At 46.3% G+C, this 24,564-nt stretch overlaps 1 protein-coding gene across 1 annotated transcript; it reads left to right on the forward strand.

Moving 5' to 3' along the window:
• Window positions 1–8,498: 8,498 nt before the first annotated feature.
• APLNR (apelin receptor) lies at window positions 8,499–12,564 on the forward strand. Its single transcript, XM_037141826.2, has one exon. The coding sequence runs from the start codon at window positions 9,080–9,082 to the stop codon at window positions 10,232–10,234; it is 1,155 nt and encodes a 384-aa protein (XP_036997721.1). The 5' UTR covers window positions 8,499–9,079; the 3' UTR covers window positions 10,235–12,564.
• Window positions 12,565–24,564: the final 12,000 nt, after the last annotated feature.

A 24,564-nucleotide genomic window follows, 5' to 3' on the forward strand; every position in this document is an offset into this window, starting at 1 on the left:
TGGCATCTGCATGCAAAGATGTCTTTGTCCTTCTCACACTCAGGCCCCAAAACCCAGCGTGTGGCTCACGTGCAGCTCACTCCCTGAGCCCTGGCCACGTCTCCAGTGCGTGGCAGCCACGGATGCCAGGGATAGCACCCTGGGTGAGGCAGGTCTGGCTCTCCAGGGTCACTTTTTAAAACAGCAATCATTCAAGTTTTACTAACTTTGTTGGTATGTTTATTTATTATGTGAGATTTTGTTGTGGGTTTTAAGGTTCTGGGTAAAGTCTTCCTCTCACATTAATTTTATTAAATTTTGTTACATTTTATTGATGATGCTATTATAGTTGTCTTGATTTTCCCCTTTTTGTCCCCCTCCACTCAGGATCCCTCAATCCCTCAGGCCATCCCCACACCATTGTTCATGTCTGTGGGTCATGCATATAAGTTCTTTGGCTACTCCACTTCTTATACTGTACTTTACATCCCCCTGGCTATTCTGTAACTACCTATTTGTAGCTTTTAATCCCCTCACCTCTTCACCCCTTCCTCCACACTCCCCTCCCATCTCACAGCCATCAAAACCCTCTCTATATCCATGATTTTGTCTCTGTTCTTATTTGCTGAGTTTGTTTTTTTGGATTCAATTGTTGATAGGTATGTATTTTTGCCATTTTATTGTTCATTCTTTTGATATTCTTCTTTTTCTTAAAGAAATGGTTTGGTGATTATGAATTTCTTTAGGTTTTTTTTTTTGCCTGGGAAGCTCTTTCTCTGCCCTTCGAGTCTAAATGATAGCTTTACTGGGTAGAGCAATCTTGGCTCTAGATTCTTGCTTTACATAACTTTCAATGTTTCTTGCCAGTCCTTTTAGCCTGAAAAGTTTCTTTTGAGAAATCAGCTGACAGTCTTATGAGAACTCCCCTGTAAGAAACTAACTTCATTTCTCTTGCTGTTTTTAAGATTCTCTCTTTATCTTTAAACTCTGACATTTTAATTATGATGTGCATTGGAGTGGACCTCTTTCTACCCATTTTGTTTGGGACTCTCTGTGCTTCCTGGACTTGCATGTCTATTTCTTTCACCAAATTAGGGAAGTTTTCTTTTACTATTTGTTCAAATAGATTTCCAATTTCTTGTTCTTTCTCTTCTCCTTCTGGCACCCCTATGATGCCACTGTTGGACTTCTTGAAGATGTCCCAGAGGCTGCTTATACTACCCTCATTTTTAAAAATTCTTTTTTCTTCATGTTGTTTTTTGTTTTTCTTCTTCTTGTTTCTTCTCCAGTCTGAATAGATGTGGATTTTTTAATTTTGTAGTTGTTGGACTTCCATCATCTCGACTTCTGATGGTTTTGAGTGATGGTTGTTCTATACTTTAGTTGGAATCTTGATGTGGTTGTTCGAGGAGGAGAGCCATGTTTTCCTATGCTGCCATCTTGACCGGAGGTCTCCACCCACCGCACATTTGTCGCATTTATAGTAGGTATCTTTTCTGCATGTGTATAACTTACAGCTTTGATGTTCTCATTATCACATGGGTTCTATAGGATTTCTCTTCTGTGTAGAGTCTTCTAAATGTGAGATTTCTTTTTTACCAGAAGCCCATACCACACTCATTAATAGCAATTTTCTCTTGTGCAGATTCTCTGATGATATGGTAATGGGAAAAAAATACAATAAAAATAAATACATGAAATGTATTTATTTTATTAAATTTATTGGGGTGACATTCGTTAATAAGATTCCATAGGTTTTAAGTGTACAGTTCTATGAAACATCATCTGTATATTGCATTGTGTGCTCACCACCCAAAGTCAAATCTGCTTCCATCGCCATATGTCTGACTCCCTTTACCCTTTACTCTCTCCTCGCCTTCCTTCCCTCTGGTAACCACCAGACTGTTGTCTATGAGTTTTTGTCTGTCTTTTTATTCATTTGCTGCTTTTAGTTTTATGGCCTGCATATGAGTGAAATCGTATGGTTCTTGACTTTTCTGTCTGACTTCACTCAGCATCAGACTCTCAAGATCCATCCATGTTGCTTCACATGGCAGTGTTTCATCTTTTCTCATGGCCGAGTCCAGTGTCACTTCAATGGCAACAAAGTGGTAGCTGGCTCTTCCAGCCTCATCCCCTGTCAGCCCCCAGATATTTCAAGCTCTTTCTCTTGCATCTCTTCACCTTTGCCACTGTCTTTTTGCCTGCGTGACATCCCTTCAATGTTGGGAGCTTCACCTCTACTCTCTTGTTGAATCATCCTACCAGCCCCATAAGATAGATACTACCACAACTCCCAATTTACAGATGAGAAAACTGAGACTTGAAATGATCAGTCTCCTCGCCATGGTAGCATGACTTGTGAGTGGCAGCTGTGTGTTCTGAACCATGCTGCTCTATTGAAGGTCACACTGTTGAATGAGCAGTGATGCCCCCAGTTGGAAGGGAAATGGGCTGCCAGGCTCAGAAGTGAGTGTCTGGTCAACAGAGGTGTTCAAGAGACCCCTGAGTGGCCCTCAGACTGGGGAACAATAGAGGAGATTACTGTGCTGGGTTGAGGTTGGGAGGCAACCTGACAATGCTCTTCGTAGTTATGAGGGCCTAGGATATGTTCCCATTCCGGGAGAGGGTGTGCTCCAGGCAGCCTGGATGGGGCAGTGTGTCTCCACTGCCTGTTTTGGCCCCGGGTGAGGGGCTTGGCTTCCTTCCTTAGTGGTGCACACTGGCCTTCCCCAGCTCAGGGCCGATTGCGCTGATCTTCTCCCCTGGAGGGCCCGGCCCCACATCCTCCCATTGTCAGAGCTGATGGAGCACCTCATTAATTTAGACGCACTGTAAAGACTCACTGTAAATATTTTTGGAAACACCACATTGCTCTCTTGAAGCCTGGTAGGGCTGGGTGTGAGCTGGGCCAGGGTCCCGTCCTCTTCTTCCTGACCTCCTTCCGGCTTCTGCTGGGTTTCCTGTCCTGGCTGTCTCCTGCCCAAGCTGCTCCTCCCATCCTAACAAAGGCCAGTGAGCTCCAAGGAGAAAGGCTTCCACTGGACTGATCTCTGGGGATGGGACAGGGACACAGAATGGTGCAGGGGACAGGGTGCTTGATGGGTTGGGGACACCTGGGTAAATTTCCTTTTCCTCCTTGGGCCTCACTTTCTAGTAAAGTCAAGTTTATGGAATAAACTTGCTTGCTTTCCTGTCCTCCCCTCACCAGTGAGCTGTCACTTTGCAATGATTCTCTTTATCTAGCCCACTCCATTTATTAAATAATAATGAACTCATCTCAGTTTTGAGTTATCAAAAGCATCCTGAGCAGCATGGAGCAACCACATCCAGGTGTGAAAATCCAAGCTCGAAGACAGAGCTGCAAATCCAGGCAGGCACTTGACATTTAGAGAGCTCATCAAAGGGCAGGGGGACATGCCTTTTCTGAAAGGTTTTAGGAAGTGCGGATGGTGGCCCAGGCTACCTCCTGTCCCCGCTTAATATCTGACCTCAGCTTAGGAGTCAGTGGCCTCAGTGAATTTTAGGAACCTTGCTTATTCTAAGTCATAGGAAACTAGCCCCCATCCAGGAGATTCTAAAGAAAGTGCTGACTGCTTCCTAGGTTTCAGAAATGCTGGTCCTGCTGCCTGCAGCCAAATGGTCCCCATGTATTTACTAAAGATCTGTTATGCATAAAAGGCTGTGCTAAGTAAGGGGGGTGAAGTATGAAGAGGGGTGGATTCCAGACCCCTCTGCTCCAGAGGGGGTGAGAAGGGATTCCAGACTGCTGTTCCCAGTCTAACAAACAGCCCATTAGGTGCAGCTTGATGTTGTGCAGGGAGAACAGACCTGACCTGATCCTGCACAGCACTGACCTGCTCCCCTGAGAGAGTCAGTTTGCCTCCCTTCTTTTCAGTAAGAAATCCACTGCTCCAACTCCTTTCTCTGGGGAGCCCTGGCCACGATTCCCCCAGTCACACAAAGCTGGCCCCACTGCCAGGGTCCTTGTGTACAGGGAGGGAAGCTGAGGCTCAGAAATGAACCTGTCCCCAGGGTGACACGGCAATGCTAGCGTGCCGCGACTCACTCTCTCCGCAAGCGCCCCCTCTCCATCGATTGCCTGCATCATCATCCAGTTTAACTTCCTGTCACTGAGTTCCCCACCTTTACCCTTGTCTCTTCCCTGCTCCAGATCAGACGTGCACATCAGGGACAGGGTCTACATGTTCACTCGGTGAATTCCATGTGAGCCCACTGCCTCCAATAGGGTCTCTTCCATAGTAGCTGCTGAATAAACAGTTGCTCAGTGAATGTGCTAGTAGCCAAGATGGCCCTGGAATGTGTGTGTTTCCTGACTCCCAGGCCAGTGCGTTTTCCTGCATTTGCGGTCTCCAGTGGTCTCCAGAGCCAGGGGAGGTCCAGGCAGTGGGAGGATGGCTGGGAGTTTAGAGTAGCACCAAATGGCCTGGAGAAGGGGGGTCTGCTCTAATTGCCAGAAAGCAGCTGGCCATTTGTTTTTGGTCAGATAAGCTGCAAAAGCAGTACTTGTGAGTGTGTGAGTCAGGCATGGGGCAGGGTTAGGGTGGCAGAGGGGAGGTGGAATCCCAGAGTGGGCTGGACAGTCCTCCTGTTCCCCCTGCTCCTGGGTCCTCCCCTCCCCTCTCCCTATGATAACACCACCAGCTGTTAGGGACACAGCTGCTGCTGCCTCTTGGGAAGGGAGAAAAGGGCCCTGTTGTCCTGGATGAGTTCTGAAGCTGTGGAGTTCAAAGTAGATCTGTGAAGCGAGGGGGCTGGAGCTGGGGGCTGGGAGGGAGGAGGTGAGAAGTCAGCAAGGGGCAGAGAAAGGCAGCTTCCACTTTGATGTCCTCCACCCAGAGCTAGCAGCAAGGCCTGGCAAGGTTCCTGCGTTTCCCCCTCATCCTGAGCCCTTAGAGAGATCCAATTAGCCACGCTTTCCTGTCTTCCCAGGGGGGTGTTTATCCAGATCCCTGAGCCCGCCACACACTTGCTATGTAAATACTGCACCCAAAGCCCCATGCACACACAGTCCTGTATGCTCACAGGTGACCCCATGGCACACACCAGCCCTGCACACATGTGTCACAGCCACACAGCCATGGGCTCAGAGGGCCAGGCTAGCTTCTGCTCTCTATGCCAGGAACCAACCTGGGGGGAGGGCGGTGAGAGCTGTTGATTCCAGAGGTCCCCAAGCAGGCTTGGCTCTCCTCAAAGGGGCCAGCCTGAGGCCCTGTTCCCCTGGAGCTGTCATCTCTGGCTCATCACAGTCCCTAAGAAGTCCCCCAGGAAACCCACTAGTCCTCTCCAGGGCAGAGCAGCCCAGGGACACTGGCCAATAGTCCTGCCTTAGCTGCTGGTTTGCCGTATGGCTCAGGGTAGATTATTCTGGATCAATTTAGCAAAAAGTTGCCCTTGTTAATGAAGGAGAGAAACCCTGGGGTGCAGACCATCCCTTTCAATCCTTTTCCTGATAGCGTTTTTATGGCTATAATTTACAAGGCACCAAATGGAGGCAGGACAGGAATGAAAAGCATGTTCTGCCCAGGTTCTCTCTGGCGAAGGCTGCCTTCCGAGCCTTGGGGGCATGTAAGGTCTGCCTCCAGCTACTGGTCCTTAAACCTTCATCTTCTGTGTTGGGTGTCAGGCTGGGTAAGCCCTGAGGAGAGCTGATTCTGCTCATTTTTGCCATTGCTGGTGGCACTCAGCCCATCTGGTTCCAGCTGGATCTTGGCTGGAGGCCAGGTCTTATCAGCACTCCACCTCCCCTGGCCCCGGTCCGTGGCATCCTCTCAGCCTTGGGCCCTCATTTCAACCAGCCTGACTCCTATGGTGAGATTAACTGCTGCTAACCCCCTGTGAGGCAGAAAGCCTGAGGCCAGAGGATTAATGTGATGGTTTTCGTTTCTTCTCCCTTCAGATTTCTATCTGGCTCAGGATCCAAGCGGGAACAGCCAGGGAGAGGGACCTGATTTCAGGGCACTCCCAGCTCCCTTGCACCCCTCCCTCTTTGTTCCCAGCTGCCAAGGACAGGGGTACCTGCATCTTTCTGGGGGAGCAGAGAAGTTTGGATTCACCAGAGGTCTTGAACTTGGCCTTTATTCTGGAATGTCCTGAGCAGTCATTTTATTTATAACAGGAGCATCATCTGTGAGCCGACTTGAGCCAAACACATTCCTGCACTACGCTAATGTCCCTTTTGATAGGTCAAGTTTGAAGAAGTCTGACGTGGTTGAAGGTTAACTATTGCCACCCAATTTTGCTGTCAGATTACGACCATCAATCATTCTGCTATCCACACAGGCTGCTATTAGACAAACATGCAGGAGCAAGCTGGTCCCAGGCAGTTTGGACCCTTGGCACTGTGAGAGCCAGGAAGCCCCAGCTTGGATCCTGTTGGGTGTCCCAACCATCATTTTTCAGACTGCTAAGATTCTAGGGTCCTGTTAACTGTCCAGCTGGCAGCAGGCAGCCAGGAATCCTCTTTGGGACTGGCTGGGCACTGGGGCTGTTTCTGCATCAGGCTACGTTGCTTAACTAACCCTGAGGGTTTAGTACAGACTGTTCCCTGGCAGGGTTCTTATGCCCTGTTCAATCAAGAGTGGGGAGTCTCTCTAAAATATTTTAGTCAATCTATTTTTAATTTTCCCCAAGAGAGCTTATTTCAAAGTAAATTCCATGCATCCTAGCACCATTGTACGTTTCTATAATGCTCAACAGATGACAAATGCCTCAATTTAAAAAGGGTTGGAGTTTTCCCTTTGGGAACATAATGGTTTAGTCCATGAACTCAAGACAGCCTTGGTTAAAGTTCCGATTCTGGCAATTACTTGTCGGGTGACCTTGATCAAGTTATTCCTCCTTCCTGTCTCTGAGTTTCCTCATTTGGAAAATGAGAGTACCTACTTCCTAAGGTTGCCTTGCCAATTAAAGGAGATAAATACATGTAAAATAGAAAATGTGCTAGAAGAATGCCTAGCATGTAGTAGGGGCTCAATAGGTAATCCTCAGGACAAACATCAAGGTGTTCTCTTTTGCACATTGCCTTAGGTAAATGTCATCCAAGACCTCAGGATCTTCCTTATCTTTCTCTCCAGCCTCTTCCTTCATCTCCCATTGCACCCGAAGGCTTTGGCCATGTTTATTTTCATTTTACTATCTTTGCATTTTATGTTTCTTCCTCCTGGTCTATGCTCCCTGTTTTTCTCCCACCTTCTATTGTTGGCAAGCTCCTATTCAAAACAGCACCAGCGGGGGGCCCGAGGACATGTTTTCCTTATCCTGCCCTGTCTTTTTAAAAAGGGATTTAATTTGTCAAATTTAAACATCAGGAAATTTCTCATAAAATACAGAATTTGAAGTTGTGTTGAAAAACTGGAAGGCATGAAAATGCTGGCAACCAGAGACCGAGTGGAGGAGGCCTCCTTTTGGATGGAGTGTGCTTGCTCTGGTTTGCTGCAGGCTCCACCACTCCCTATTGTCTCAAACTGGCCATTTTACCTGTATACATTCTTAGCTTTGGCCTTGTGGGTGTTTCAGTTTGGGTGCCCCTGCTTTAAGGCATTTGCAGAAGAGTTGCTGACCAAACCTCCCTTGAGACAACAGATTCTAATTTTCTAAGACCTTTGCTTTGGTTGTGGGCAAGACTCATCTCCTGTCATCTCACCTCTGCCCACATTTAAATGGCCTCCTGCACTCTTGGGGTGGGTATTTTTTACCTTACCTTTTGCATTCCTCTCTCCTGCCTGCCCAGAGGTCCCAGAGAAGTGGGCAGACAGGGTAAAATGAGTTTCTAGAGGGCTACTCCATGGCTTCTACTCAGCGGCTGCCCATTTCTCTGCTTCCTCCTCTAGTGGTAAATTCCTGTCCCCAAATGGCCTTATAGAAATCTCCTGGTCCACGCAGGGCATACAAACCTGAGGCTGAAATGCACCCTTATTCTCATTGCACAGTACTTCCTCCTCTTTTTATTCTCTGCCTAATTCATCCATCCATTTATTCACTCAACAACCACTTAGTGATTACCAACTACATGCTGGGCACTGTTCAGTGCTTGGAGAAGAAGAAAAGCAAACAATAACACCAGATCAAAATTCATCCTGTGACGTTGGGCAAGACATTTACCTTGTTAGGTCTCAATTTCTCCACAGATTTAATGGCTTGATTAGAGATTCTTTTCTCTGGGTTTGTTTTCATCCCATGACTCTTTCCTGACTCTCTGAAACTTATTATACCATATGCAAATTGCTATCTGCCATCAGCCTATGAATTCTAGAAAAATTCCCCTATCACTGTATCTGTAAAATATAAAAGTTCCCAGAAAGAGGGTTGGACCTGAAGGGCAAAGGAGAATGAAGTCTGGTCTGGGTGGGGCTAGGAGGACAGGAGTGGAGGGAGGGTGGGACAGACTCAAAAGGCAAGACTGCCTGCCAGGAGGGCTTGCCAGATGCTCAGACCATCCTTGGAAATTTCACCCTCCTAGTCCCCAACCCGCCCTGGCTCCAGCGCAGGCTAAATTGCAGTGTGCATAATTTGCCCCATTTTGAGAAGATGGGAGGGGGTGAGAACAGGAGGGAGGTGAAGACTGAGAAGGGGGCGCTGCAAGAGCCAGAGGAAACCAGAGCGAGAGAGGCGGGACCAGGAGCAGAGCTGGCTGCGAGTCACGGATAACATTCTGCCCAGCACAGCAGGGGTCAATTTGGTCCACTTGCCCAGTGACAAGAAGGAAAAAAAAAGTGGGCTGTAACTTAAAGATCTTAAGACTCACAAGTGAGGGGTTGGTTTGGAGGTGGGAGGAGGGAGTGACGAGCCAAGGAGGAGACAGAGACTCAGAGGGGCGCAGGAAGTGTCTCAGCTGAGGCTGGGGCGAGGCAGGAGAGGGTGGAGGGAAGTCTGCAGGAGCAGGCATCCTCCAGGGTCCCAAGAATCGGCAGGCAGCTGCTCCCACTGCTGGGAAGGGCTCTGGACACCTTCACCTCTTCTGGCCTGCTCTCCAAGGCTCAGTCAGGCTGAAGCCCTGGGTGCTTGCTTGCTGAGTTGGTGGCACAGCCTCGGAGCTGGTTCCCCGGGGACCTCCTGTCTGTCTTCTCTTTGTCCCAGCATGGAGGAAGGTGTCGAATTTGATGACTACGGGGCAGACAACCAGTCTGAGTGTGAGTACACAGACTGGAAGTCCTCAGGGGCCCTCATCCCTGCCATCTACATGCTGGTCTTTCTCCTGGGTACCACGGGCAACGGCCTGGTGCTCTGGACTGTATTTCGAAGCAGCCGCGAGAAGAGGCGCTCTGCTGATATCTTCATCTCCAGCCTGGCGGTAGCTGATCTGACTTTTGTGGTGACCCTGCCGCTGTGGGCCACCTACACCTACCGGGACTATGACTGGCCCTTCGGTACCTTTGCCTGTAAGCTCAGCAGCTATCTCATCTTTGTCAACATGTACGCCAGCGTCTTCTGCCTCACTGGCCTCAGCTTTGATCGCTACCTGGCCATCGTGAGACCCGTGGCCAATGCTCGCCTGAGGCTGCGGGTCAGTGGGGCTGTGGCCACGGCTGTCCTGTGGGTGCTGGCTGCCCTCTTGGCCATGCCGGTCATGGTATTCCGCGCCACAGCCCCCACTGTGCTTCCCAACCTGGACAACGTCACCAAGATGCAGTGCTACATGGACTACTCCATGGTGGCCACCTCCAGCTCTGAGTGGGCCTGGGAGGTGGGCCTAGGGGTCTCGTCCACGGCCTTGGGCTTTGTGGTGCCCTTCACCATCATGCTGACATGCTACTTCTTCATCGCGCAAACCATCGCAGGCCACTTCCGCAAGGAGCGCATCGAGGGCCTCCGGAAGCGACGCCGGCTGCTCAGCATCATTGTGGTGCTGGTGGTGACCTTCGCCCTGTGCTGGATGCCCTACCACCTGGTGAAGACTCTCTACATGCTGGGCAGCCTCCTGCACTGGCCCTGTGGCTTTGACCTCTTTCTCATGAACGTCTTCCCCTACTGCACCTGCATCAGCTATGTTAACAGCTGCCTCAACCCCTTCCTCTACGCCTTTTTTGACCCCCGCTTCCGCCAGGCCTGCACCTCCGTGCTCTGCTGGGGCCACAGCAGGTGTGGGAGCGCCTCCCACAGCAGCAGTGGGGAGAAGTCGGCCAGCTACTCTTCGGGGCACAGCCAGGGGCCGGGCTCCAACACTGGGAAGGGCGGAGAGCAGACACAGGAAAAATCCATCCCCTACAGCCAAGAGACCCTCGTGGTTGACTAGGGCTGGGGTCCCAGAGAAGCCTGGTGCCCCAGAGAAGCCTGGTGCCCCCTGTCCTGCCCCGGCCCTTGCCCTTGCTCTCCGAAAGTCAGGTAGCATGAGGGCACTTTCTCTCTTGCACTTGACTCCTTTCTAGCTCCCTGCCTCCTGCCTCCTTACTGTACTCCTTTCTCCTTCAGTTTTGGGCAAGTGTTTGTGGTGTGGTGGAAGGACATGGAGCCCTGCAGACCCAGGCCCAGCCACTCAGCATCTGTGAGAGTGACTTTGCGCCAACCTCTTAACTTCTCCGAGCTTCACTTTCTCCATTTGTGTAAAACGGGGGAAGTCATACCAGCACTAAAACGACATGTGCCTATGCCTCAATAAAATTTGGTTTCCCTGCTTCCTTCCTTCTTTCTTGGATCTCCAGCTCTTTCCCCCCACCTCCTTTCTGTTGAGTTTTCTCTACCCTTGTCCTCCCGCTGTTTTTCCCTTTATCTCTGCATTTTCCCCTCTGAATCCTTGCCTCTGGCTCCCACCCCTCCCCCGTTACTCATCACCCTCCTACCCCCATCCCTTCTTCATTTTTTTTACCTCCTTGTTGTGAGGGACTCCTAAGGGTTAAGAATCCTGAAGCTTGTAAACACTGCCCCTGTTCAAACTCTTTATCCTGTTCTCTGAGGAAGCCAAGGAAGCAAGCCAGGGTGGGGCGGGTTGGGTGTCAGCGAAGAGTTAGTGCTCCCGTCTGCAGACAAGCGCTCCAAAACTTTCCTCCAAACCGATCAGAGTGCTGTGATTTCGGGCACCTGGGGCGGGGGCGGGGAGCGCCTTTCCTGCAGCCCACCCATGGTGCCACCTAGATGTCTTTTCTCTAGTTTCCCTGGGACCCTGTCATCCACCCCTTTTCTCTGTGGGAACTGGAAGTCACTGGGGTTGACAAGCAACCGGCTCTCTGGATTCCTTCTGTGAGTAGGGGGTTGGGAAGGGAAAGTGGAGGAAAAGCAGAGTCAGCATTTGGTCTCTACGCTGCTTGGCCTCACTCCCCAAATCCTGGCCCCTCCAACCTCCTCCAGAGCTGAGCTGACCTCACCCCATTCATCTCCCCCAGGACACTTTTCTTGGGCACTGGTGCTCCTCAGTGCCAAGAGTCACTTTGGCTGCAATAGAGTCTCTTGTATGTATATATGTACATATATATGTAAGCTGGATGAGCGTAGCGTGATAGCAGTGTGCTTATGTCACTTGTCACTTGGATGAACCTCCCTTCCCCACAACACATATATCTCCATTTTACTTTGAGGGAAGAAGGGACATATTGAGGCAATATTGAATAAACATGAGGCCGCCCCCACTGGATTTGGGGGCTGTGACGGCTGGTCCGTGCTTTAAGAGAGAAGTCTGTGTTTGTGTTTGTTGCTGGCTCCCTGTAGGGACATCTTTCCTCAAAGCATCTGGCAACTGAGGCTTGGGGATATACTGTAGTCCTGTGCACTGGGTCCTCACGCTTTCCCTAGTTCCATGAGGCAAATAGGAGGCTGGTGAAGAGCTGCCCTTGGCCCCTTTCCCAGGCCTTCTCACCTTGCTTTGAGTTCATGGTTTCCTTCAGAACCTTTCCTGTTTTCAAGGTCTGTGACCTCTTCCTAAGGGGGGTGGGTACCAACTTGTCATGGGATGAAGAGCTCTGTGGGTTTTTTCTCACCTCACCTTGACGATGGGACCCCTTGGTTTCTCCCTGGGGGAGCTGGGAAGGGGGCTCTGCTAAGGGGCTGGGAACAATGACTGTCACGGCCACACAGGGCTGAGAGCAGATGTCCACATGTCCAGAGAAACCTTGGGGGTGAAATTGATGGTGGGGCCTTTGTGAGCTGGGAGCAGGGTGTGTATGTTCTGGGTTTTGTTTAGAAGATTCTGGACATGAAGGACAAGACATAAACCACGGAGGCAGGAAGAGCCCAGCTTGGTGTAAATGGACATCTCGGCCATTGTTGGGATGGAGCCAGCTCTGGGAGCAGAGGAAGGAGGAGACAGAGAGTGGAGAGACTCAACTTAGTAGTCTCCCCATCACAACCCAGAGTCTTCCACAGACTCACTCTCTTGGCCCAGGGGTGTCCTCAAAGCATCCAGTCAAGGGTGAAAGAAATTTCTACAAGGGAAGAGGGTACCCTCTGAGGCCCTCCTGGGGACCTGAAGCAACCTCCTGCCTGGAACTCAGCAGTGGTCCTGGGCAGAGGTTGGAGGAGTCTGCCTGCTGCACCCCTCCCTCAACCCCTACCCCACCCCTTCTTCAGAATGTCTGTGCTATTTTCTGACCCTGTTGGTCACTGCGGTTCATCAAATAAATCTGTTTTGTGTAACTATTGTGTTCACAGACTCTCCTCCCACAAGTGTCTTGGGCTGCTGAAAGGATCCCCAGTTTACAAACATGACAGTGGGAGGTGGAGTGAGCCTGGCTGAGAGGGAGTGAGAGGGGACGTGGAGGCTGAAAGGACTGAAGTGGGAAACTGGAAAGGACTCGGGGAGGGAGGGAGAAGATGGAGAAGGTAGACCCCAGGGAAGCAATGGCTGTGGAATGAGATCGAGAAGACAAAGCAAACAGAGGGATGGGGCGCAGATACGCTACGTTTTTGTGCTCAGAAAAGCCTAGAACAAATAGCCATACATTTTGGAGTCTGGAGGTCTAGGGGAAAATATTAACATTTCTTCCCATGGAGGCTGACCTTTTATTTACTCATTCATCTCTTTATTCATTTATCATCCTCTATTAACCATTCATTCATTCATTCATTCATTCATTCATTCATTCATTCATTATCACTAGAGCATACATTCAGTTTAGACCAGAAGTTCCAATGCCTGTTCTCCAATCAGTCACTCTGGATGGTTTGAAAATACTCATCTTCAGTGTCACCCAGACCAATGAGCCTGAGTCTCCTGGACTCACTCTAGATGTTTATAATTAGCAAAACCTGCTCACATGACTTTGCAGGAGGTCATGTTTGGAGAGTTCTTCATCTACATAGATTCTAAATTAATGCAGGTACAAAAGACTAGAGTCAGAGGCAGGGGAAGCCGGGCTCTGGTTGGTCATGGATCTGGGGGAAGATAGGGCTGGAATGATCCTCAGGGGGTCATATTCAGATGAGAGTTTTCTCCACACCTCTTCCACAAAGACCTCTGGTACTAAAAACCTTTGCAAATGACACACCATTACGGTAAAACAGACGGGAACATGAGAGTTCCATTGACTGCGTTTTACCACTGTGCTACCCAGCATTTTCCAAGCACCATCTCATTTAATCCTTGCAACCCTTTGAGAGGGGCATTTTCACCTCATTTTGCTGAAAAGGACATTGGAGTTCAGAGAGTTAGTTAGGTCCCTCAACCAAGGTTACACAGCCAGTTCATGGAAGAGCCAGACCTGGAACCAGCCAAGTATAATTCCAGAGCCCACACTCTCAACCACCATTCCTCCCAGAGTACAGAAGATGCTGTTTCAGGTGGGTGGGAAGGAAGGTGAGGTGTCATCGGTAAGGTGCCTGCCACACATGGACCACATGTGGAGAGTACTGCATGAACAGGCAGGGGCAGGGAAGAATGGGGACAGGACGGGGACGGTGGACAATTCATGAGAGGGATGGAGAAAGAGAGAGGAGAGAGAGAGGTGGAAGGGGGAGGAAATGCAAGAGAAACATACAAACAGAGATACAAAAAGGGAGAGACAGAGAAGAGAAGAGATATAGCGACAGAGTGAGAAGGCAGGTGGGAAGCAGAGACTGGGCGGCTGGGAGCAGCTGGAGGACAGGGTAGCTATCAGTGTTTGTTTTCAGTCTTCTGAAACACACCAGGGAAAACCCTGTAGGAATTTACAACTGTAATGACAAACAATACGTGCTATTATTTTTTTAAAGATGATGAAAAACCCTAACCAACTCTCCAGGGAAATTTGAAGTAAGTTATCCCCGCTGCCCTCAAATTTTAAGATTATAGAGCACTTAATAATTCATGTGTTTACATGTTTCTTCATTTTAGTCATTCATTCACTCGCTCACTTGTTTATTCAACAAGCCCTTATTTATTACCCATGTGCCAAACAGTGTGCTGAGCACAGGATCAAACAGTGAACATGACCCAGGGGCTGCCAGTTGGTGGTGGAAACTGACGGTTGAATGAGTGATTATGCTTGAGTTTGGTTTTGAAGGAAGGGAATGTAGGAAATGTTTGGAGGGCCTGATCCTGACAATGGAATGAATCAGTCTGGGTGGGTGCCCGAAGGCTCCTGGCTAAGAGTGAAGGGGAGTGGTCCATGGAGAAACCGTTCTGTGCAGAGGAAATGCCCACAGCTAACAGGACACGCAGCCCCTTTGAGGAACTAGAACGATAACTCATCTTGTTTTCGCCCCAAACCTACCCCTAGCTTTGGGAGATGAGTCAGGCAGAAGCATGGGGAAAACGTGCCCAGGTTTCAGGGTGTAGATGACAAGCAGATTGGGGGCTAGCACTAAAACCTAGTCTCTAGACCCCATAAGGAAGCCAGAGTTTGTTTGTTTGTTTGGTTGTTTGATTTTTTGGTGACTTCTAGTTTTTTTTTTCTCCCTGTAAGTTACCTGCTAGGGTCTTTCAAACAGGCTGGGAATTCTGTTGGAGAAAAATGCTAAGAAGAGGCAGATGGTTCTCTTGGGAAGACCCCCATCTGAAGCTAGAATGACACCCAGCATACCAGAATCTAGATATGATGGTCCCATATCTCAGCAGGTAGTACTCTGAATGAACTCCAGGGGGGTTGAAGCTTGCACACATTGATTCAGTGGGTGCAGCTCTTCTCAGTTATTGCCCCCAATACTTATAAAGCCTCTATGAGTGGCCTTTGAGTCACAAAGACATGACACAGGAAGCTTAAGATTAAGTGTGTACAAGAAAGGAGATTTGAAAATGTTGGGCTGATTCTAGAAATTTCGATTTGTAGTTTGAGCGTTAGAGTGTCAAGCAATGTCCATCGATTTGTTCACCCAAAAGACTTTATTTTTTATTTTATTTAATTATTAAAAGTTTTTTAATGCTCACCTAAGGGCATTTTTCATTGTTAGAGAGAGAGAGAGAGGAGCATCGATTTGATATTAAAGAGAAACATCGATTAGTTGCCTTCTCATATGCACCATGACCAGGGATCAAACCTGCAACCTGTTTATATGCCCTGAATGGAAATTGAACCCACTACCTTTCAGTTGACAGGACAATGACCTAACCAACTGAGCCACACCGTCCAGGGCAACAAACTTTTATTCAGTACCTACAATATGCCTGAGACTCTTAGAAGTTGTGGATACAGAGGTAGACCAGACATGATCTGTCTTCTAGTTTTACCCTCCCATTGAATAGATGGGTAAATTAAGGCCCACAGAGGGGGAAAACTTTATACAAGAGCTCATGGTGAAAAGATGGCAGATGAGACTAGAACTCTCATGCTTCTCACTGCCAGGCAAGCCCATGTTTCATAGCTTCAGGCTTAGAAAAGAGAGAAGGTCTTTTATTGAGACTATGAAGAACAAGTGGAGTGGGTCAAAACAATGGTGGACCATTAACTGGGAGGGGGAGGGCACAAAGGTGCTTGAAGATGATTAGCCAGTTTTGTTAACACACTTTTTATTTTAGAAGAGTTTTATTTTATTTAAAAATTATATATTATCGATTATGCTATACAGTTGTCCTGATTTTTCTCTCTTTGTCCCCTTCCACCCAGCATCCCCCAGTCCCTCAGGCTAGCCTCACACGATTGTTCATGTCCTTGGCAATGCATATAAACTTCTTTGGCTACTTCATTTCTATACTGTACTTAACATTCCCATGTCTATTCTGTAAGTACTTATTTGTACTTCTTAATCACCTCACTTCTTCACCCATTCCCTGCGACACCCCCGACCCTACCACCCTGCATAGCAACCATGAAAACATTCTCTGTATCCATGATTTTGTCTCTGTTCTTCCTGTTCACTTAGCTTGTTTTTTAGATTCAATTGTTGAAAGGTATATATTTTTGCTATTTTATTCTTCATACTTTTGATATTCTTATTTTTCTTAAATAAACCCCTTTAACGCTTCATATGATAATGGTCTGGTGATGATGAACTCCTTTAGTTTTTTTCTTGCCTGGGAAGCTCTTTCTCTGCTCTCTGAGTCTAAATAATAGCTTTATTGGGTAGGACAATCTTGGCTGTAAGTCCTGGCTTTTCATGACTTTGTATATTTCTTGCCAGTCCCTTCTAGCCTGCAAAGTTTCTTTTGGAAAATCAGCTGACAGTCTTATCAGAACTCTCTTTTAAGAAACTAACTTCTTTTCTCTTGCTGTTTTTAAGATTGTCTCTTTATCTTTAAACTCTGACATTTTAATTATGATGTGTCTTGGAGTGGACCTCTTTACACCCATTTTGTTTGGGACTCTCTGTGCTTCCTGGACTTGCATGTCTATTTCTTTCACCAAATTAGGGAAGTTTTCTTTTACTATTTGTTCAAATAGATTTCCAATTTCTTGTCCTTTTTCTTCTCCTTCTGGCACACCTATGATGCAAATGTTGGACCCCTTGAAGTTGTCCCAGAGGCTGTTTATAATATCCTTAATTTTTTTATTCTTTTTTCTTCTTGTTCTGATTGGTTGTTTCTTGATTCTTTATGTTCCAAATTATTGATTTGATTCTTGGCTTAATTCACTCTACTGTTGTTTCATTATAAATTATTCTTTATTTCAATTAATGTATCCTTAATTTCTGACTGGATCTTTTTTATGCAGCTGAGGTCCTCACTGAGTTCTTTGAGCATGCTTATAACTAGTGTTTTCAACTCTGCATCTGATAGATTGCTTATCATCATTCTGGTTAGTTTTTTTTTCTGGAGTTTTGATCTGTTCTTTCATTTGAGGCATGTTTCTTTGTCTTCTCATTTTGGCAGCCTTCCTGCGTTTGTGTCTATGTATTAGGTAGAGCTGCTATGACTCAGTGTCTTGGTAGTGTGGCCTAATATAGTAAGTGTCCTATAGGGTCCAGTGGCCCAGCCTCTCCTATCACCCAAGGTGGGTACTTGAGGTGTGCCTTTCGTGTAGGCTGAGTACACCATCCCCTTGTAACTGAGCCTTGGTTGCTGTTGGCAGATCAATGGGTGGTATTTACCAAGGCCAGCCAGCTGCAAGGATTGGCTGTGACCATTGACAACCAACCTCTGCCCTCTGTGGAGGATCAGCTGGGCAGAGGCAGAGTGATGGTGCTTCGATGTGGTCTGTAGCTGTCCACTGGGTGCACTGGCCATAAGGTTTCCCAGGCAGTGCAGGCCAAGATCAGCCCCCACCTGTGTTTTTCTTGGGGTACCCCATCTGAGCTATAAAGCAATCTGAGATGGCTGATACTTGTGCTGGGCTTGGAGATTCCCAGGCAAAGCCAAGCTATGAATCTAGGCTGGCTGCTCCTAGTGCTGGGCCTGGGGCTCACTGAGGCCAGCTGTTGCTTGTTTGATAAGATTTAGGAAGTTGTGAAGCATGAGCCAAGACCAGCCATTCATATGGAAAAGTAGCTTGGGTGGGCCTGTAACTTGGCATGGGGGTGGTGGTGGTGAAGTCTCTGGTGATCTCCAAAGTGGGTCAAGCAGTGTTAGGTTGATGGATTCTCAGACATGGCACCAGCATGCAGGGTCTGTGTGGGGAGGGGTTAGAAAAGGGACAATGGCCTCCTCTCGCCTTGATGCCAGACACTTCAGTTTCTCCCTGTATACCACTGGTGCCTTTGAAGCTGCTACCCCAGTGCTGGAGCTCAGAGGGAGTGAGTCTGAGTAGGTGAGTCCATGTGTGGGTTCTTTAAGAGGAACTGCTTGGGACACCAGAAGTTTTTTCTACCGACTCAATCCTTACTGGTTTTCGCAGCCAGAAGTTGTGGGGACTTATCTTCCTGGCACTGGGACCCTGGGTTGGGAGTCCTTGTGTGGGGCTGAGACTCTTTCTTCCTGAGATATCCCTCCTGAATTTTTATCCACCACACATGGGTAGGGACCAGCACATTCCGGGTCTGCACTTCTCCTACCAGTTTGGATGGATGTGGTTTTTTTAAATTCTGTAGTTGTCAGATTTCTCTTCAACTTGATTTCTGATGGTTTTGAGTGATGGTTGCTCTACATTTCAGATGTAATTTTGATGTGGTTGTGTGAGAGGTGAGCTATTTCTGCCTATGCTGCTATCTTGACTGGAAGTCCTAGAAGAGTTTCAGATTTAAGAAGCATTGCTGATCTAGTACAGAGAGTTCCATATATTCCACATCCAGTTTCCTTTGGTAACACTTTATGTTAGTATAACACCCTTGTCATAATTAATGAACCAACACTGATACATTACTATTAACTAAGTCCATACGTTATTCAGATTTTCTTACTTTTTACCTTATGTCCTTTTTCTGTTCTATGGTCCCTTCCAGGAGACCTTATTATATTTAGTTATTATATCTCCTCGGGCTTTTATTTTTTTGGCTGTGACAGTTTCTCAGACTTTGTTTTTGTTGGCCCTGATGGTTTTGAGAGGTATTGATACATGTCTGGTATTTTGTTCTTTGTACTTTTTCAACAAATAGGTTTTTATTGCCATGAACTAGGCATATGCCAGCTAGATGATAAGGAGAGAGCAATAAACAACATTCACATGATTCCTGCTCGTTTGCAGTTTAACAATGAGTAATAAATTGTATTGTAGTAAGCATCACTGCAGGGGAAGCACAGCATGCCATGGAGGCACACACCCATCTACTGGTGTGCAATGATGGATGAGCATAGACAGGCCAAACCCCTGGCTGAAAACACAGGTCCACCTGATGTCCCTCCTGGGTTTACATGTCTGGCATCCTCTCCAACCTCCAACGCACCCTAGGGCTCATTTGTGGCTTGAATAACCGTAAATCTGGGGACGCAAGACAAAAGAATATCATATTCAGTGGACATCTTACCTCACACTGGTCTGTTCTTTATTATTTAGTTATGTGACTCATCTCTTGCTCACTTGAGAATGCCTCCTATATGGACAGAGGAGAGTGAGAAATGGAGTCCTCAAATCTGCTTGAAGTACCCTCCATGTCAGCACCCTTCTTGTCCTCTACTTCATGTCCTCTGAGCACTGGAAACACACCTTTAGAAGATCCCTGATTGGCTGCCCTGAAATGGATCTGTGTGCTTGGGTGTCCCCTCTGCTCCACAGGCAGCTCCTCCACTGTAGGGACTATGTTTACACATCTTCGTTCTTCTGGTGCTTGGATAAAACAGATGCTCAAAGTGTGTTTGCTTAAACATTTGAACCATTGGATAAAGAAAGTGCAGGAGGAAAGGTGAGAAGCACCTGTTTTTGCCTAAATCAAAAAAGTCGAGTGCTTTTTAAAAAACCCAGAAAACTGAAGTAAAGACTGGTGCCAGAAGTGATGCACCAAGATTGATGAGAACTAAGATTACTAACCACTGACTCAACGATATCAAATAGCCTTGTCTCCTTCTAGCTGCTGCTTGGGAACCAGAGAGCCAGAACACAGGATTAGTTAAACCATGTCCCCAGGGGGCACCTCTGATATTCTTGTATGTAGAATTCCTCAAGTTATAACTTTGTAGTGATCAGTTCCAAATTTATTTATTTATTTATTTTAGTGGTTTTTTTTTTTTTTTTAATTTTATTTAGTTATTTTTTCAGTTCCAAATTTATGCTGCACACTATATCTTCAAGTCTCTCTGGCTGGATGATGGTGCGCAAGGCTGGTTGGCTTCCTGTGGAAGTGATCGGTGAGCCAACTGGAGTCGGCACTGAGTCAAACAGTTTCTGGGAATCAATGTTCAAGGAGGAAGGACTCTTATGATGATGGGATGTACCAAGAGTGAAAAATAAAATATTGGACTTCCCCTTCTATAAAAATACTCAGGGAAAACTTCTCTTCCGGACCCTATGAAAATCTAGGCCAGGTTTAAGAGCATCCAAGAAGATTCGTCCATCTTTCTTCTGGGTCTGGAATATGTCCATAAGTTCAAGAGGTTTTCCTGTATGATAGAGATGAAATGACTTCTGATGATAAAAGAGACACCCAGGCTTCATTCTAGGTGGACTAGTGTGGTCTCTTTGGCAGAGAACAGACTTCAGCAGCAGAGACAATAGTGACCCAGAGTTTGAGGACTGTCATCCCAAGGTGCCAGGATTGAAGAGCATGAATGTGACCCTTGCACTTAGGAAAAAAGATGCACCAATATGGTGGTTAGTTGGTTTCCAGCATGAAACCCAGAAGCCCTTGAGTATCCTTGGGATTCAGCCGGCTGCAGGTTTTGTCCTGGGGTTGCTATCAGGCTGTCAGGGCTCCTGGAAGGTGGTGGTTACTTACTGTGCTAATAATAAGCTATTTTTATGTTTGAGAAAAGCAGTTACCGAAGGAGCTGACTAAAGACAGATGTTGCAGGCTGGAGAAGGAAGTCATTTGGATTCTGATTGTGGAAATCCCAGGCAGCCCAACATGCTGGCAAACACAGCATCATTGAGCTGGCAGGGAGTGTTCTTACCTTTCTACTTCCCCACTGAAGGCAGAGAGCCCTGGGGAGGGCAAGTGACTTTCTTAATGTCATTGCTAAGTGGCAGCTGAGTTGGTTGGTTGATTTCCAAGACTGCTTGCTTTTCATGTCACCCAATTATCTCTTTTTTTATACTGGATGGCTTTGGAAGAGATACCTATCAGAATAGATAGACAATCAAAGGTCATACTGACATGTCCAATTTGTGTTAGTCATGATTTAACTTGTTTAATTCAAAACTATGATGTTTGTGTCTATGTTCTCTGTTCTGTTACAAGCACAGTTAGACAGGTCTAGTCTGAATCCCAGTTCTTTGTTTCTTTGTGTTATCAAGACCAGTATTTCTTAAACTTAGTGTCTAGAAGAACCACTGGGGGGTGTTGTTAAAAATACAAATTCTGATTCAGTAGGTCTAGGGTGTGTACAGAGGATCTAGTTTCTAAAAAACTTCTGGCAATGGTATATACTGGTCTAAGGAGTACATTCAGAGGAGCAAAGACCTGAGACATAATACTCATCAATGGACTGTTCTCTCATCTGCAAAATTGAACAAGAAAAGTAATTTTCTATAGTATAGGTATATACTATAGTATAGGTATACTAAATGTACTTATAGGTATAGTATAGGTATAGGTAAAAGTACTTTTAGGTATAGTATAGGTATAGGTAAAAGTACTTTTACCTATAGTATAGGTAAAAGTAATTACCTATAGTAAGGAGTACATTCAGAGGAGCAAAGACCTGAGACATGATACTCATCGATGGACTGTTCTCTCATCTGCAAAATGGAACAAGAAAAGTAATTACCTATAGTACTGTTCTGAAGGTTCCATGAGTAATGTTTGCAAGGAGCTTACACAGTCTGTGGCACATAAGAGGTGATTGGTAGTGTTTTAGTCCATTTGGGCTGCTAGAACAAAAATATCATAAAGTGGGTGACTTCTAAACAACAAACACTCCTTTCTCACAATTCTGGAGGCTGGGAAGTTCAAAATCATAACCCTGGAAGATTCAGTGACTGGTGAGGTCCCATTTCCTTACTGACAGCTAGCTGTCTTCTTAGTGTGTCCTCATCTGATGGGAGGGGTAAGTGAGTTCTCCAAGGTCTCTTTTATGAGGGCACTAATCCCATTCATGAGGATGCCACCCTCCTGATCTAATCACCTCCCAAAGATCACACCTCCAAATTCCATCACCTGAACGATTAGATTTTGACAAATACATTTTTTTAGTGGTGAGGGGGGCACATTCAGTCTATAGTTGATAGGTTTGAATTTTCTTCCATTCTCCCCTTTACCTCTCCTATTACAAAAAAATGTGACTTGACGAACCTTTCACTACAGAGGGCTTGGAAGATTTTTGCATTTAAAAAAGAACACATGAAGACAAAAGGAGGGCTCAACTCCAGGACTCCAGTTATTGGTAATTCCTATGTTTAAAATATTTTTATTTTGGTGGTAACAACAAAATAAAAATAGAGACTTTTGACAGAAGTGTGCATGTAAAATTAATCTGCTCAGAAGTTTGTTGGAAAGAAAAGATGAATATACTACATTTTAAAAAAATGTTAAAATTCACTGTTTCAATCATCTTTCAAGTTTGTGTCTCAGCTTGTCTGCCTGGGAGTGCAGAAAAGGCAGCTGGATACAAACCCGCACTGGTGGTCCAGAGACACAAGTGCTGTTCTCAAAACTGCTTCTAACCAAGTGTATCTCATGAAAAGTCACTCCACCAGCTTGACATCAGTTCCCCCATCTGTAACACGAGGACGTTGAACAAAATCAGGACAACCCATCATCATGGATGGCCTTTTTTTCTTGATTATGACCCTATATCTTGGAATCTCCCTCAACACAGCACTCTGGGAAGTTGAAGCAGCAAATGGAATTTTGAACCACCATCTGTAAGAACTGACATTTTAGAATTGTAAGAATTGCTAATGGTCGAATCTCAGGCATTAGATTTGAAGATGGACCTTAAAGGATGACTAAGATTTTGGCAACCTGAATGTGGAATAGGGGTGTTAAGAAGGTGTCCAGACTGAGGGGACAGTGAACAAAAGCAAAAGGTCAGGGAAAGGCAGGAACAGGTCTGGCTAGCTTGTGGGTAGTGTATAAAGGGAGTGTATAAGGGATTGTAAGATAAAGTGGGAAAGATTAGACCAAGGACAAGCCATAATGCTACATTTATTTATTCAACAAATATTACATGGCAGATTATAGAAAGTGCTGTGAAGGAAGTACTCTTTTGTATAGAAAATTATGTTGAAGTCAATTTTTGACAAGGTGCTCAGAGAAGGTCTTATTGGAAAATGACCTTTAATTGATACCTGAAGATGACAGTGAGTTCACCATGTGAAGGGCTGCTTGAGAGAGTTCCAGATGCAGGGACCAAAACATACAGAGTCTTTGAAGCAGGAAAGATCTTAGTGGGTTCTTAGAGCTACTGTCAGTGCTCAAGGGGAAGAAATCATGGAGAAGTTGGCATGAGACAATGTTAGAGAGACAAACAGGCCAGATTATGTAGGGCTTTGGAGGCATTACAAGGAGTGTGACTTTTTTTCTAAATGCAAGGAGATGCCATCAGAAAAATGATATGATCCAATTTGCATTTAAAATTATCCCTCAGGGTGGGTGTAGAGAATGAATTGGAGGGGAACAGGAGAAGTAGAAAGACCAGGTAGGAGATACTTCAGAGGCCAAAATGCGAGGTGATGGCTGGTCACTTGGGATAGGATCCATAAAGAAGGAAGGATCCTTCTTGGGAGGAAGGAAGCATATTGGAGACATATTTAGGATGCAGAATGAATAAGACTTCTGATGGCCTGGGTGGTTGAGTGGGTGCAAAGATGTGAGAGAAAGGGAGTGAGAGAGAGAGAAAGAGAGAGAGAGAAGAGGAGTTCTGCTTCCATCATGTCACTCCTAAGATGTTAATAAAACATCCAAGTGAAGATGGCAAGAAGGTAGTTTGATATGCAAATCTGGAGTTCTGAAGAGAGGTCTGAATTGGCCATAAAAATCGGAGCCTTATAGAGAGCTGGAGCTGTGAAGAATGCTTCTGAGAAGCCAGGTAAAAGGATTGTTCACTGAGTTGGGTGACATGGGGGGGTCACTGGTGACATGGACCAAAGTAGTCTCAGTGGATTGTGTTGGTAGCAGAGAGTTGAACAATGGAGAAGTACTGGAGAATTTTTATGGAAATAACTCTTTCAAAAGTTTTGCTAGAAAGTTGAGCAGAGAAATAGGCACCAGCTAGAAAAGGATGTGGGATGAGGGGAAAGCCTTTAGGAAGCCAGAGATTTGAAGGCATGTTTGTGTACTGGTAATGACCAAGATCGTGACTGAGGGCGAGATCAAGAGCAACTATAAAGATGATGATGCTTCTTTACCAGAGAGAGGCTGATTGGAAGAGAAACACCTTCAAGAAGGAATTCATGGATCAGGCTTTGATAACACACAACATTCCTTTAATAGATAAGAGGAAAGTTAAGAGGATGTGTTAAGAAACAGGTAAGTTGCTAGACTTTAGTGGTGGGAAGATGAAGGAGTCCTGGTTTTGAGATATCTAATTTTGAAGCAACATAAGATGAGGTCATTAGGTGTACATGAGGTAGTGGAAGATGTATATAAAGCTTTGAAGGCTTACAGTTTATCTTGGGCAATGAAAAATCAAAATTCCTAGGGAAGTATATGGTGCTGATTTTCTCCTTTGAGATTGGTTTCCATGAATTTAAAGTGAAATCACTTAGCCAGGTTGTATGTTTCTCTCTGGCAGCATTTAGCTGCTGTGGCTACAAGCAT

Source organism: Artibeus jamaicensis, unplaced genomic scaffold, assembly GCF_021234435.1.
Source record: "Artibeus jamaicensis isolate MK-2021 breed Jamaican fruit bat unplaced genomic scaffold, CSHL_Jam_final scaffold_614, whole genome shotgun sequence".
In the NCBI taxonomy this organism is placed as follows: domain Eukaryota; kingdom Metazoa; phylum Chordata; class Mammalia; order Chiroptera; family Phyllostomidae; genus Artibeus; species Artibeus jamaicensis.